General features: G+C 42.8%; 1 protein-coding gene across 1 annotated transcript in view; it reads right to left on the bottom strand.

The window, feature by feature from the left end:
• ADAMTS5 (ADAM metallopeptidase with thrombospondin type 1 motif 5) overlaps positions 1–14,830 on the bottom strand; it is a 43,713-nt gene extending 28,883 nt beyond the window's left edge. Inside the window, exons 1-2 of the mRNA XM_090272592.1 lie at positions 13,003–14,830; positions 1,945–2,077 (exon numbers count right to left, since the gene is read on the bottom strand). Of these exons, the coding sequence (XP_090128718.1) occupies positions 1,945–2,077; positions 13,003–14,106 (1,237 nt within the window). The 5' untranslated portion in view covers positions 14,107–14,830. The remainder of the gene's footprint in view (positions 1–1,944; positions 2,078–13,002) is intronic.
• Positions 14,831–15,951: the final 1,121 nt, after the last annotated feature.

Genomic DNA, 15,951 nt, shown 5'->3' with positions numbered 1-15,951 from the left:
CCTCTTTGGAAGATCAGAATTTGGTTCATAAGCTTATGGAAGGGTGAGGCCACAACTCAACTCTTCCTTGTTCCTCACCATCCCTCTACCCAAGTCTGACAAGAACCAGCCTCCGCCTACCCAGAGATTTAAAATCTTTCTTATGGAACTTCTCTCCCTCTGAGTAGTAGTGATTAATTACTGGTGTACTTTTAATATCTTCTCTGTTCAATTATAATCCTCTTGAGTATTTGGACTAATCTCTCCTAGATTCTGATGCAGAGTTGGAAGGTTGCCAGTTCTTGGGCAGCTCTCCCATTTCTTCTATTTACTCACTCATGGACACACATGACATGTAATGAATATTGAGTAAGGATCTGTATGAGGCTGCAGTTTTAATCAGTTACTTTAATAGGCATGAGTGAGAGACAGGTGAGGACATAATCCTATCCCTGAAGCTCAAATGGCATATGGGTGTTAAAAAATGCTTTCAGCCCTTTTAGCACAGCACATCAGAGAGCCACAGCCCCGTCCATTATCAGTTGTTTCACAGGGAAGAAAGGGTTCTCAGAGTGTCTAAATCACTGGCCTGACATAAAACACAGAATATGGCAACAGAGCTGGGACTTCACCTCAGATCTTTGGCTCCTTTAGCTAAAGATGCTCAATTCATGAGGTGCTTCTGAATAGTTATTTATGTTATACATACATTTTTTGCTTAGATGATAAGAATAGTATCAGTTAAGAAAATTAAAGTCATGACTGATACATAAGAATTGAAACTTATCTACTGATCTCTATTTTACTGCTGCAATACCTGACATGCAATTACACCTTTGAGTTGAAGTTATTTTAACTCCTCAAAGAATACATGGCAGCTAGAAATCAACACCTGGTGGAATATTCTCTGTTTACTAAAAATGTGAAAAAAAAAAGATTTAATTTCTATTTAAAAATTATGGTTTTAGCTTAAACACTAATCTCTTTAATACAATACAGTAAAATTACAATAATTTTTCAAACCATACTTTACCCGTCCAAAAGATAATGCTAAAAGGTGAGACATACATTTAAAAAATATAAATGAACTATTTTGCTAAAAAGCAAAACAGATGTCTATGTGGCTATCAATAATAGATGGCATCTGTAATCTACCCAATTTGGTCCTGAAAATAACTCCAAGCAATAGGCACTGTTATTTGTATGTTTCAGAGAGAGAAACTGAAGCTTAGGGAGTTTAAGTAATAAGACACAGGTAGAGAGTTAATTTTAGCAAGAATTGCACCTAGGCATGTCTAAGTCTAACATCTAATCCTAAGTACTAAATTGATCTCCCATATACATAGTAGCCTGGGTCAGTGATTAGGAAACACATATTCCTAATTGCTGGGATCTTTTTCAACAATTAAGTCAGTCCTAAACTTCTGGTTTTAGGATTTAGATGTGTTTCTTATGATAAACAAATCAGTTCTGTGACATTTTAAAGCAAGGCAGGTTGACTGTTGAGCTTGGATTCATTTGCTTTGCTCTTTAAAACAGGACTGGCATTAATTACCTTTGACAGGACCAGACTATTATCACCCACAATGGAAGAAAACATGATAAAGTTGTGTGCAAACTGCTTAGCCCTGGATGAGTCAATAGGGTCTTGAGTAACTTCTAAGAGGAACATCTTTGCATTCCAGCGTCCACTGTGACAAATTTCTTCTACGAGTCATTCAAGGATGCTTAAAAGACAGTAGCAGTAGCAAATTTCTCTTAACATGGAACATGTACTGTGTGCCTGACTTTGCCTCTCCCTCTCCCTTATTAGTTAACCCTAAAAGTGCAAATAGAAACAAATTTAATCCCCCAGGGTACAGCTGAACCGGGAGAAATCTGGAATTAATTGCCAAGTGTTTCGGTTCCCGTTGCAGCTGCTCCAAGTGTTTGGTTTGGCGAGGGGAGAGAAAAGGCACTGCATACCAATCTCGTGCGCCACAGTGAAAGCTGCGTGAGGGCCATCGTCTTCAATCACAGCACAGCTGCGCTCCGGAGAACATATGGTCCCAACGTCTGCCATGCCCAGGGTGTCGCATGAATGATGCCCGCATAAATCCTTCCCAGGAGAAAGAAAGAAATCATTAAAATCAATCTGCATCCAGGAGGAGCCACCTTGGAGAGCCACTTGCTCGCTACGAAAGGCAACACTGGGGTATGTTTCTGGCATCACCTGTTCAGCTCAGGAAATGTTCCAAAGACAAATGAATGGCATCGACTTTTCTCAGCCCCTCTGAGCACCAGGAGCACAGAAGGATGAGGCAACTCAATTACATTTAAAAAGATGTCGGGGGATTGTAGCTTGTCCATTATAGTAACAGCTGGAGCCTTAACAAAGGTGTGTGTACTCCATGTATGCAGACACATATGTCGTGGATCACTTCCACATACGGTCATGCTCAGGAAAGCCTTAATATTCTGGCCTAAATTTATACTAACTGTACCAGAAGCCGGGCCTAACAATTTATTTTCCATCACAGGTGCAAAATGCAACCACATTTTTATGGCAGAATATAAATTTAGCAGAAATTTTGGTAGGAAACTAAATTTTAATCCAAAGCATAATTTCTTGAAAGACCTTCCCTCAAGTTCAAAATTGAGTTGTAATTTCACAGGCTGTATCTTCAAAAAAGTATGCACTCTTACTCATTGTATTTAATGTAGTATTTCTCAAGCTGATCAATCCTCAGAAAAATACATGTTATATATTGTGTTTATATAAGTGAGTGTATACATTTTTCTCATGAGTTCTATTTTAAGAGATTCTCAAAGGGGAACATGATTATACTCCTAATAATGGTTAACAAGTTATAGACTTAGATGGAAGAGACATCAAGATAAATTAAAATTTAGAAACATAAAGAGAAAATGTAAGCCAAAATTTTGATATATAGCTATATCATGACAAACTTGAATATCAATGGACATTAGAATTTCTTATGTTTGACTACTGTATTCAATAAAAATTAATTGACAATGTGTACATTTATATCTAAAAAAAAAAAGGTAGTATCCTAGTAAGTTATAGGTAAATAACTAGAATGAAAGGGGTTTTAAAAGTATTAATTACTATGAAAAATGACAATTTACTGGTTTAAATAACATGTGCTATTTCTATTACAGTTATTATCTTTGTATCCTCACTATCACAATGTCTGGCTTATGATACGAACTCAACAAACATTTGTTTAATTGCAGGGAATTGTGATGTATAGTCAGATGCCATGTAGACCTCACACACCTTTAGCACGCTCCATGCTAGTAAAACCTCAGTGGACTTCAGGAAGCCAGTACAAGATGCTCTTACTACCTAAATAATGCCACCTACCTATTATCAGCATATGCTCCTAACTCCTCTCTGTTTTGCAGCATAAAAACCCAACCAAGGTGAAAAATATTTAAAAGATAAATCCTATGATCTCTCTAGTACATTTTCAGGTCCTTATTGTGTTCCATGTATTGTGAGACCCCAGCTGTGATGAATTACACTGTGGCTGTCATTGTATTATAGTTTCAGGCAGTAGAAATCTCAGCCAAGTAGCCTTGGAGAATCAAGTCACTAAACCAACAACAGACGACCAAAGTTTCCTGTGTGTCCTTACATGTCATCCCATGGGATCTCAAATTACAGCTGTTGAGAACAAATTAGTAGTTTTTAAAATTGAAATTGGAACACACTTTTGCATAATAATCAGTCTTTGAGATAATAATATAGTACAATTCATTTTTTTAAATCCATTTCTCCCCCAATAAGTTTAGTAGCTTTAAGACCAAAGACCCAGTTCATGGTTTAAGTGAATTACTAGACACTCTAAGTTATTTCTGCACACATATAGTTTTTTAAACCAAGATTTATGTTTAAATTCATAATCGGGGTTCTATCTTCAAATAGAATAATAAAATTCAAGAATCATTTCCCCTTCTTACTCTTACTTCACTCATAAGCTTGAAGAGTCACAGCAAATGGAAATGACCCTCCTCTTCTGAACAAAGTTTAAACTGGGATTTTAATATCTCATCAATTGCCCATTAGAGGCCATCAGTCCTCCTTGTCATCCTTGAATTGCATTAAATGCCTTTGGCCCTTTGCCATGGAAATGTGTGCATGTGACAAAATTATGAACAGAAGTCGCTATTTAAAAAACACACTGATTAAACCCCTTGACTACAGAGCCACACTCTCTATATTTCTGTAACTTTAATTATGGAAACTGGCAAACTTTCCATTTAATTCACACAGTCTCAAACCTTGGCAGCCCAGTTATGGTTTCATCACCAAGATTAACAATAAATGCCTGTATTTCTTTGTGATCCAATGTTCATTCCAATGTATTAAAATTCAACTTATGCATCCAGTTATTAAGAATATAGCACGTTACATTTGTGTCTTTTTTTGGTGGTGATTTATAACAATATTTACAGTTTAGAACCTTATTTTAAATTTGTAGAAATTGTTATTATTCACAGTAGGAGTAATAACACTATTTGGGCAATAGCATCTATCTATCATCTATCATCTATCTATCTATATCTATCTCTGCATCTGGGGACAGGGGATACAGAAGAAATGTGAGTCATATACAGTAATCACATAAGAGGGAAATGAATTAGAAGTGCTGACGAGAGGTGTTTTGCTTGGTCAGCATAGACCTAAAGGTAAGTTATATCTTTGTTATGTTAAAGATGATTCTTTTCATGCAGGATCAATATCTTATCATCACAGTGTAAATAGTTATGCAATGGGAGATTTAATGAAAAGTGGAGTTTGCAAGAGTATACAGAGATTTAACCAGCAGGTCTGTGGTGTGGTGTTGGCCAAGAGACAAGACTGGGATACTATATCGAATTCAAAAACAGCCAAAATGGTCAGCAAAACCAATGAAGACTTGACAGGGAGGTCATGGGCACAGTGACCATTCACCAGGTTTAGGCATTTATAATGGTTTGGCCATAATCAATACGGCAATATCTGTGACTTATCATAGAATTTAGAAGAACTAATGCTGCCCCAGACCTATTCTTGCAGTTGGAGTTGAGAGCCAGCCAAGTGTACTACCTTGAGAAGCAGGTGCCAAGAAGATAGTACAACTTGGAGTGGTCAGTACCGGGTGGTAAAAATGAAAGAAGCAGATGTGAACATGCGACATGCAACAATGACAGGAATTGCATGATTTCTAGCCTTGCCCAGGAGATTGGTCTCTTCTGCAGCATAAATATGCTAAGGAAAGGAACTAAAAGGAAACACATGCTGATCAGAGCAGATATCATCACAACTGCAGTAACAGCAGCCAAGATTAAGGAATGCTACCTTGTACTGGAGAATCTGGAGTTAAAGAACGGCAACTCCTGTTTCTACAGATATCACCACCTGGTAAGGGCAAGTGTAGAGCTCAAGGGAAGGGTATAGAAGAGGGTTTAACTAACTTCAGATGTCTATCTATTGGTCTACGCAATTCCTATGAAGAGGGATTAGTGATAGAAGAATTAGTCTGGTGTGGAACATATATTAGTCATCGTATTACACAAACATACGTTTACAAACCCCAATCCACGATCCTTGTAGATCTCATTCTTGAAGTGTCATATGGCTTTCTGGCTGCCCCAGTAATAAAGGCCTTGATTTGGATCTCAGTAGAGACTACATTAAGTGGGTCTGTTAGTCCAACCCATGTTACACAATCTTTATCCATGCTTCTGGATACAACTCAGTCATATCACACACAGAGAGAGCACAGCTAGATTAGGGGCCAAGAGATCCAAGTGCATTTATTCCTCAAACAATTATGGTGTGTCTACAATCTGCCAGACACTCTACTAAGTGCTGACACTGTGGTACACAAGTAAAGTAAGAGCTGATCCTGACCCTTAAGAAACATGAAGATCTAGTGAGCAAAACAGATATGCTATGAGGGGAGCAGATTTTGACATGCTCTTATGAACAGATTGTTGGGGGAATGCAGAAGAGGAATCGACGAGCTCTTTGGGGGAATCAATAAAGGTGTCTGGAAGGCGGTAATTGGATCTTGAGGGATGAACGGAAGTCTGACCATCTCAGAGGAGGGGTATTCTAACAAGGGAAGATGGGTGACTCCATCAGGGGATGGTAAATGGCAGGGTCTGTTTTGGAAATGTCAAGAAGTTTGTCGTGGATGGAGTATACAGGACTTGCTAGGTGCAGGGAAGTCAGGGGAAGCTGGAGAGATAGTCTGGGCCCAGAGTTCTAAGACAGGAAATTTTCTCTGATTAAAGTGCAGTTAGAAGAAAGAGAAGAAGGGATGGAACAAGTTAAGAGTTTGAGGGGAGTAGATGCTTGAAGAATAATTGTGGAGAACAGGAAGGAATGCTAATTAGAGATAACAAATAGGAAGTCAATTGCTTTTTAATTCCAACTCTATTAGTAAGAATAATTACATAAGTCATTTATATACTTTGAGACAAAGTTCCTTAATCATTAACGTAAGAAATCTGGACTAGGCTATCTCTATAGCTTTCCAGTGATACATGTGTTGGTATTAAATGAAAAAACTCCAATTTATAGATGGGGAAAGTAAAACCCAGGGGCAATAAGTATTCAAAGTGGGAAGCTTGAGACCCGTGTAGCTGAAATTCACACCTATGTCTAAAAACTCCATTCCCTGAACCTACTTTGCTATGGTACTACTAGGTGATCACGTATGTTATTCTCAACATTACTCTTATCTCTTACATTCATAAATTGTGCTGAGTCAAGCAAATTCCTTTATTATTTTTTTGCATCAAAAAAAAACACAGCATAGTCTTAATCCCTATGGTGTGTTTGGTAAAACTCAATAATTGAGGCATACTATACACAACATGCACTGAGAAAGATGTTCCAGAAAACAAGATGGAGGCGCTGGATAAGAAAACTGGTGACATCATTACATTGCCTCTCTTCCTCTCTCACCTGCCACTGACTCCACCTACCAGAAGTCTCTTGTAGCTGGCCTCTTTTTCTCATTCATTCCATTATTTCTTCCTGGCTAGACTAACACCCAAAGCTGGTCCCATTGCCTCCTGTAACTTCCCTACCTATATCCTGTGATAGGTTACCTCCTTAGACTCCAGGACTTTTTAAAAAAAGTTTGTCTTATTTTCCCATTACAGTTTACATTCAGTATTATTTTGTATTAGTTTCAAGTGTCCATACAGCAGGGTGGTTAGACAATCATATATTTTACAAAATACGCCCCCCGCCCCAGTATTTCCAAAACATTAATTCAAAACAATGTATGTCCCCCTGTGTTCATTGCAGTGCTATTTACCATAGCCAAGGTATGGAAGCACCCCAAGTGCCCATCAACAGATGAGTGGATAAAAAATTGTGGAACATGTATACAATAGACTCCAGATCTTATAAGAGTCTTCCATTCCTCCAACATTTAAAAGACACAATAACGTTAGCCTGCCATTCAACCTTGCACAATGTAACCCAAGCTTCCTGTTAGCTCCTACTGCACCTTCGCCGTCCATCTTGTTCATTCTTTCCCACCTATCTCATCAAAATTTGGGCCCCAAACCTCAGATTCAATATTCCTTCTGCTGGAAAAGATGAATTCACTCACATCCACCTCATTTTAACATTTCTTGACTTGATCCCCATTTCCCTGTTTCTGATGATGATGCTTTCATTTAGGCCACCTTGAATATCCTCTTGATTTCTGGATCCATACAACTACATAGGCCAGAAGGTTTATTCCAGAACACACCTCTGGTAAGTGCTGTTTCCTTCCATAGATATTCTTTTAATTTAATTTACAATTTAATCTCTTTGGCACAGTGCTATAGGCTGACTTGGGTACTCTCCAAAATTCATATGTTGAAGCCTTAAATCTCCAGTGTGACTGTATTTGGAGATAGGGCCCATAAGGAGGTAATTAAGAATAAATAAGATCATAATAGTGGGGCCCTGATCCAATAATATTAGTGTCCTAAAGCAGGAGATGCTAGAGTTCTCTCTCTCTCTCTGTGTGTGTGTGTGTGTGTGTGTGTGTGTGTGTGTGTGTGTGTGTCTGTCTCTTTAGTCTCCATGCATCTCCTGCCCTCATCTCTGAGTTTCTGGGGTAAAGCCCTTCAAGGACATTGAATACACAGCAAGAAGATAGCAGTGAACAAGCCAGGAAGAGAACTTTCACTAGGAAACTGAAAACTTGAACTTAGATTCCCAACATCTAGAACTGTGAGAAAATATACTTCTGTTGTTTAAACCACCCAATCTATAGTACTTTGTTATGGCAGCCCAAGCAGACTAATACATATGCCATACAATATCTCATATAATTTGGTTGGTATTATCTTCTCTAGATTAATCTATCACCCTTCCACTCTGATATTGGCTCTTATCATATCCAACCCCTCCATCAAACAGAATCACCTTGCTGCCTCTAGGCCATTGTACATAATAGCTTGGTATGTCTGCATGCCTGTCTCCTCTTTATGAGTCTGGCTAATGCCTACTCTTTCTTCCAAATTGAACCAGATGGGTTAGGCAACCTTCTTATGTGCTTGCATGATATCTAATGACCATGTATTTCATAAAAGTCATCATGCTGTACTACAATGACCCATTTCCTTGTCTGTTTCCTCGAAAGGATTCTTAGGAAAGGGGCCACTTTTTAAAACTCTGAATTTCTTTCTGCATATTAAGAGCATATTAAATATCTGAATACATTAACCATAATATTGTTAGTTTATAGAGAGCACTAGGTATAGGCCAGACTACCTTTTCTCTCTGTCATTCATCAGCTATAACTCTGAAAAGATTATTCTATTTCTCTTTGTCTGAATGTCCTTATCTGTCAAATTACAGCAACGATACTAAGGTTGCAGGTTGTTGGAAGGATTAATTGAAAAATCCCTAATGATGACGGAGAGTACGTAAAAAATGCTCACTAAAAGCAAATTCCAAATAAAATCTAACCGTCCTCCAAGGATCAATTCAATTCTACATTTGCAACAAAGCCTATATAAAGATCCATAGGCAGAACAGATTGTTCCCTTCCCTCTCCTTTCCCAGGCTTTGCTTATAGCTTAGTTGTAGCATTTATCAGTTTTCCCAACATTAGAGTGACATATACATGTATCTGTTTCCTCTCCCCTGGCTTAGGCCCTGGTGGGAGGGACCAGTATTTTCCACCTTGCCATCTTCAGATTTCTAAATGGTGCCTCACTCACAGAAAGCATTATTGGCACGTATTGCATGTGACAGACAAGAATGAAATAGGTTCTGTGTACTGTGCTAGATTGTCTGTAACAGATTTTAGATTTTTCAGAATATTCTTCACAATCTATTTCTTAATTGTTGTATAATTGACTTATATTAGTTTTAAATGTACAACATAATGATTTGATATATGTATATATCATGAAATGATTAACACGGTAAGTCTAGTTAACATTCATCGCCATGCACACTTACAATTTTTTGTCTTGTACTGAGAACTTTCGAGATCTACTCTGTTAGCAACGTTCAATTCAACAACCATTTTTCTAATGTCAACTAGAGGTGCTTAAGCTGCTTCAGTCTTCCCATTTCTTATTTTGCTTTTTAATGATTAGGCTGACCTATGGGCTATAAAACCTTGCTAAGGATTTGCTTTTGGCTTTAAAATAGGATTTGAACTCAAATATGAGGGTGATTTTGTCAATCCAGTCAGCAGTCAGATAAGAAATAGCACATCCTTCTGCCTTCTCCAAGCCTCTAGTCTCGCCTATCGTCTGAACCTAACAAGAAGTCAACTGGGAAAGGAGAAATGCCATCTGTGCAGTCCCTACCACAGCATTATGGGGCAGAGCCTACAGAGGGATGTTAGCTGAGAGACGATTGCCCATTAACTGGCACACTGATAATGAATGAAAGTGAATGAACTTTTTTACATTGCGTAGCCTCATGGCTGCTTCAGTTTCAATCCCATGCTTTCCATCCACGAACAAGTGAAGCTTTCATTGTGCCAGTTAGTGGACGTTCAACATTGCCAACTTGGTTATCACACAGGTGGGGCTTTGGATTCTAAAGTGGAGTGCATGATCTCCAAAATAGGTTTCAAAGTCTGTCTTTAAGGCAATATGTTCAAATAAAAGAAGCTAGGAGCAAGGAAAGGATTCTGGAAAGCACCATTAAATCCTGGGGAGACTGGATTTCTGCTGTTCGATGGCAAAAGTGGTGTGAATTCCAGCATAAATGCCATTCCGGAATGAAAAAAATGGTTCATATGCCAGAAAACTAACTGGTGCTAAAGTCTCTCTAATTAGAACAGCACTGAGCGCCGGTGTACAGTACTGACCACGAAGCGTTAAGAGTTTTGATAAATGAATTACTAGCACTATTCTGCTGACTCCCAGACACGACACTCAAGGTGGCCTCAGCTAGTGAACAGTTGTGGAAAACATATCCTCACACAGTTGCTTTATGCCTGAGACACAAGTAATTTAGGAGAAGACATCTGGACACACAATTTGAACGGAGCTCAGAGCCCATCAAAACATGGATTTCATGGCTTGGCGTCTGGCTGCTAAGCAACGGGTTTCTGACATCAAAACAGAGTTGTAAAATTAGGATCCTGGTGCCAACTCTGGGTATTTCTCATTGAAAAAAAAAATAGCCATGAACATTTTTCTCTAGGTTTTGAGATATCTCATTTCCATAGGATAGAAGAGCTGAGATAATTTCTCCTCTAGTCTAGAATGTGCTTTCCACATTCTGAAGTATTAGGTGGAGATTAACTTTGCATTTTTGAAGTACTCTCCAGTGAATGTTGCATAAGGGTCTTACAGTATTTTTTCAGCTCCCAAATTAATAGCACTTTTAAAAATTACATGCATGTATTCTAACGCACATGCTTTTCGAATATTTGGTTTTCATCAGGTTTGATGTATATACCAGAGGGCCAGCCACAAACTAAATGACAATTGCTTTACTAAAAGTGTGCTTCTGCTTGGTGAGGAGGCCACGGAGGGCCCATGTAAAATACTTCCCATGTGTAGACTAGTTTGTGAAATAAATATTATAATGCTTACTAAAATTAAGATAGACTGTTAATATATTTCTTCGTTGTTTTTATCTATTTCAAATACACCGATAGGTTTCAGAGCCTGGAAAATAGAAAATGGTAGCTACCCAAACTAAAAACAAATCCAGGAAAATCAACAGACAGGTCATTTAGTATCACTGACTAGTTTTCCTTTTTTCAGGGAAGCAGTTAGGAAAGTTGTAGGGCAGGTGGTAAGAAGTACTGAAGCTGTCTATTAATTTTTATTTATTTAAAAATTATGGAATGTGCATTTGTAATAAAAAAATTAAAGTGAAGCATTAAAATGACCTACTCTTTGGAGCAGTTTGCCTACAAAAGTATTTTTTCCTCTTTCTTTAGAGAACTTCCTTACATAAACTTTCTGAAGCCTCCTTCTTGGCAGCCTCTTGTGATGTAGCAAAGCAAGAAATCCAGACATGGAAAGTTGCTCGCACACGCACAAAAAAAGACCTTGGAAACCAAACAAGAAAGAAATAGTTTTACAGGAGAACTTCTTACCGAAGGCTACAGAACGGATGTTCTTCCGTTTCAAAGATTAATGTTGTGCAGAGAAATTAAAGGGTGGTTTCCAGGGGAATCACTTCAATGAGGAGAAAGATTTTCCATTGTGCATAGCACGGTGTCCTTGCAGGGTTCTCCCCAAACTGCTGCCCTCTGGTGTCCTTGTTTACATGTGGTTTACATTTATGTCTACCCCATAAACCACAAGTGTTTCTCCACTCCCAATTTATCAACACTTTTCCTTCATACCAGGGGTGCCTTGGTAAAAAAAGAAGAATTTGGTTGTGGAGTTCTGTGATTCTAAAACCTCCTGCAAGCCATTATGGAATTCCCTACCCTAGCTCTGGTTGCTCCATTTCATCCCATTATTTTGCATAATATTTCAAAATTTCTAATCTTCCATCTATCTTGCATCTCAAACACTTAAAGAATGAGATTTAAAAGGAGACTCTTACCAGTCATCTGAGAGGCATAACTGCCAGTCAGAGGCTCAGAGCTCTGAGCACGCCAGGCTCAACACCAGCCCAGACTAAGTGTCTGAATGTTACACTCACATGGTGGTCTAATGACTGTGCAAACAGAGATTGTGTTCTTCCCAGAACCTCTGGGCCTATAAGGATCAATTTCTTTTCCTTCCTGTAACCATCTTCCTTAAAAGAGGAAATCCTGGGAAAACATTCTTCCCCATGCCTTGACTCTTTGCCCAGATCTTTCTACACCGGGGCTTCAGAAACGTTATCCAAAACCCCAAAATGTAAGCTGGATATGACCCTTCACTGGAGCAGGCAGTGCTTGCAAAGGAGTTACTAAGGAACCTTCCAAGATTGGGTTTCTATATCCTCCTCACCCTCCCACATTCCTTCCTTCCCAGGAGTGAAATTCCACCGGGGTGGACATGGAAGAACTTCATTAGGAAGCCAGATTGAAAAGAGAGCCTTTCCCTCATGAAGTCTTCTCTCCGATTAATGTGGAAGAGGTTTAGATGAGAATGTATCGTAACTACAAGGAATATCCATCAAGCCCATTCCATTAGGTTGGACAAAGTTCTATTTTGGGGTTCATTGGAAAGTAGGAGGTCCCTGATTTCAAAGACAAACTTGCTTTCCCCTTTTCCCACTTAGCTATCTACATTTCCCCAAGCATTCTAAGTCCCTTCTTATATTTACGCATCTAGGAGACCCTATTTCAGACTAGAGACATCTGCCTGATTGACTGATTGACTGTCTAAGCAGGTCTGGTTCATTAAGGCGGGGGTTTCCTTGTGGGGTTACCCTGAGTACAGGAGCAGAGTTGGAGGCTGGCTGGGTGTCCTGCAAGAAGCAGTGAAGCATGTCCAAAGCGGCAGGTGGTTTGTGGGAGAAACAAAGCCGTCAGCAAGGCTGTCGCATCGACCTACCTCCGTCAGTGTTGGAACACCCGCCCAGGCTGGACCTACCTCGCGTGTAAAGAGGATGGCCGCGTCATAGTGCTCCTCATGGTCATCTCCCAGCTGGTTGTGCTGGTGCTGCCACTTGCAAAAGTTCTTGAGCGTGGTGGCTGCGTTCTTGCTCACCTCCAGGCTCTTGTCCTTGTCGCCCAGCACCACCACCTTCACCACCGCCAGGCGGATGTGGTTCTCGATGCTGGCGTGGCTGTACAGCCGGTTGGCGATGGAGGCCAGGGTCAACAAGTAATGCTGCAGGCTGCGGCCATACATCTGCACCATGGACGTGTCAGCCACCAGGAGCAGCTCCACCTGGCGGGCCCGGGAGATGGAGCGCCGCCGCCGTCGCCACCAGGTCTGGGGTCCCTGACCCCCATCCGACGAGGGAGCCGACTGGTCCAGGAACTGCGGAGCCAGCGTCCAGCGTCGGTCAGGGCTGCTGTGCCGCGGGTGGCGTTCACGGGGCCCTGGCGGCGACGCGGGGGTCTCGCAGCTGGTGCGCGGTGGCAAGGCCTCAAAGCTGAATCCCTCGCGGGTGTAGGCGTGCAGGATCCGCGCGGACCCGTCTCCGTACACGCGCCCGGCCTCAGCCTCGGCCCAGGGCCCGCGCAGCAGTGGCTTCAGGGTGTAGCGCGCGTGCTTCACGGCGAAGAAGCCGTCCAGACCACCGCAGAGGTCAAAGACAGCCAGGGATCTGGGGCTGCCGTCCACTGTGCCCCGGTAGAAGCAGTGGCCCCGGTGGCGCCGGGTCCCGTTCCGCCCGCCTCCTGCGGGCACAAAGCCAGCGGCGCCCACCGAACCATCCCGCTCCAGGTCCAGGAGGAACCTCCGGCCGCCCGCGTAGACGAGGTAGCCCACCTTGCCGCCGCCGGAGTAGATCTGGTCGATGTTCTGCACGAGCCCGCCGCTCCTGCGCTGGGGCGCCAGGGCGTGCGGATGGCCCGGAGCCTCGGCCCGCTCCTGCGCCTCCTCCCCCTGCCGCCGGCGGGGCTGGGCGGCCGCTGCAGCAGCCGGGGGCTCCCCGGGTTTATCCTGGGCAGGTGCTGCGGCGGGGCCGGCAGCAAGCAAGGGCAGGCGGAGCGCGCACAGCAGCAGGGACGCCCACCCGAGCAGCATAGTGCGCTGCCCGCGGGGAGGGGCTGCGCTGCGGGGACTTTATGGGTATTCGTTACTCGCTATGGAAGTTACCCGCGCGGGAGGTGGGGGCACACACACACTTGCAAGTGGAGTCAAGAGTCTGAGGGAGGGGTACCCAGCAGCAACGCCAGCCCCTCCGGGCCGCGGTGCCAGCGTGCGAACTTTTCTTTGTCGGTTTGGAAAATGTTTGGATTCGTGCTCCGGAAAGAGGAAAAAAATTAAAAAGGAGAAAAGCCGAATTGGAGAGATTCAGCAAATACGAGAAAGGGGGAGAAAAACCTAAATCCTTCCCAAATGCAGCTGCTATAGCTGTACCCAGCAGAGTAAAGAAGGTGCGGCGCACCAGGCGGGCAACTAGTGCGCACGGTCTCCCGCCCCCTTGCTGCCCGGGACCCGTTGGCAGCGGGGATTCCAAGCTCCGGAGCCCACGTTCTTTTTATTTTGTGGGTTTCCTTGACTCTAGTGAAACCAAGAGGAAGAGAATAAAGAGAAAGAGAGAAAAGCCATAAAAATTAAAACAAAAATGCAATGGGCGGCCTGCAGCGAGCCGGTGAAGCGGCGCGTCCGTGTCCCCTCGGGTGCAGCGTCTTCCTGCCCGCGGTCATCCCCAGTCTGCCGTGGCGAGCGCAGAGAGCAGCGCGAGCGCTGTGAAGATGCGAGGAGGTGGAACAATGAATTTATAGCGGCATGCCATCCTGCAATGGCAATTTCAACAATTCGTCACTGCAAGCTGCCTCTTAAAGGGAGAGCTTCCCCCACCACTCCCACCCTTCCCGGTCCGCGCCTAATCAGATGGGGGAGGGCGGACGCGGGGGGAGGTGATCGAGGAAAGGGGTGACCAGAAAGGAGGAAGGGACCCGGCGAGGTGGAAGGAGGGACGAGGGAGGGAGCAAGGACAAGGGGGAAAAAAAGTATTGGGGTAAGAAAAACAGATTCACTTGGCCTCATTTAAAGCCACAGCCACTCCGGATTTGTTTGATATTTCACAACGAATCGGGGTTGGTTAACCTCGGCTTACCTCATCTTCTGAAGGGCTGTTTGGTGTGTTTTTAAAGTTACTGGGACATTTCAAGTCTCTCCCTGACTCCTTTTCTCCTGCTTTTCTTTCCCTCGGTAGGAAGTTCCTGCTGCAAGTTTTTCCCTTTTGCATGCCCGTGCGCTCCGGCCTCGTAAACCTTGCAACTCCATCCACCAGCAAAGGGCTTTCGGCTTCCCTGGAGCCCCCCTCGTTCTGCGCTCTTCTCTCCTCCTCCCGGCCGTCCCGGTACCGAGTTTCTTCCCTCCCCATTCCCGGGTCTTGGTGCTCCGATGCTCTCGCAGGGTTAGAGCTCCGGGTGACTAACTTCTCCCAGCCACCAGCAGAGGGGCTGGGCAGCCAGAGGGCTGCGGGCGCTTCCTGGCGCGTAGCTGCACCCAGAGTGCCCCCAGCAGGGCCGCCCGCCACCTGGGAACTCCGCGTCTTTGTGTGCGAGCTGGGGCCTCGACTCCCCCCCTTTTCCTAGCTTGCGTTGCATCAGTGCCCACAATCTGTCACTTATTCCTGGACGACTGAAACTTCCTTCGCTTTGCTTTCTGAAGACTGGGCTTGAAGGAGTTAACTCTTGAAGGAAGTTGCGCTCATTAAAAAAACAATTGTACCTACACTTTTCTTCCTGAGTCTTCAGTGATAATTAAATGATAGATACTAATATTTGTATTTATCTCTCTTAAAACAACCACTTACGGCTCTAGGGCCTGACTTAATTCTGTTTAGGAAATTCCGTTTAGAAAAAAATGTTTTGGGGTGAGGGATGGGATGATGCAGGTTAGTGCTTATTAGTATGA

The sequence above is a fragment of the Furipterus horrens genome, unplaced genomic scaffold (assembly GCF_987537825.1).
Source record: "Furipterus horrens unplaced genomic scaffold, mFurHor1.1.pri manual_scaffold_1, whole genome shotgun sequence".
Taxonomy (NCBI): Eukaryota; Metazoa; Chordata; class Mammalia; order Chiroptera; family Furipteridae; genus Furipterus; species Furipterus horrens.
Note: the sequence above shows the minus strand (reverse complement) of the source record. Positions and strands in the feature narration are given on the sequence as shown.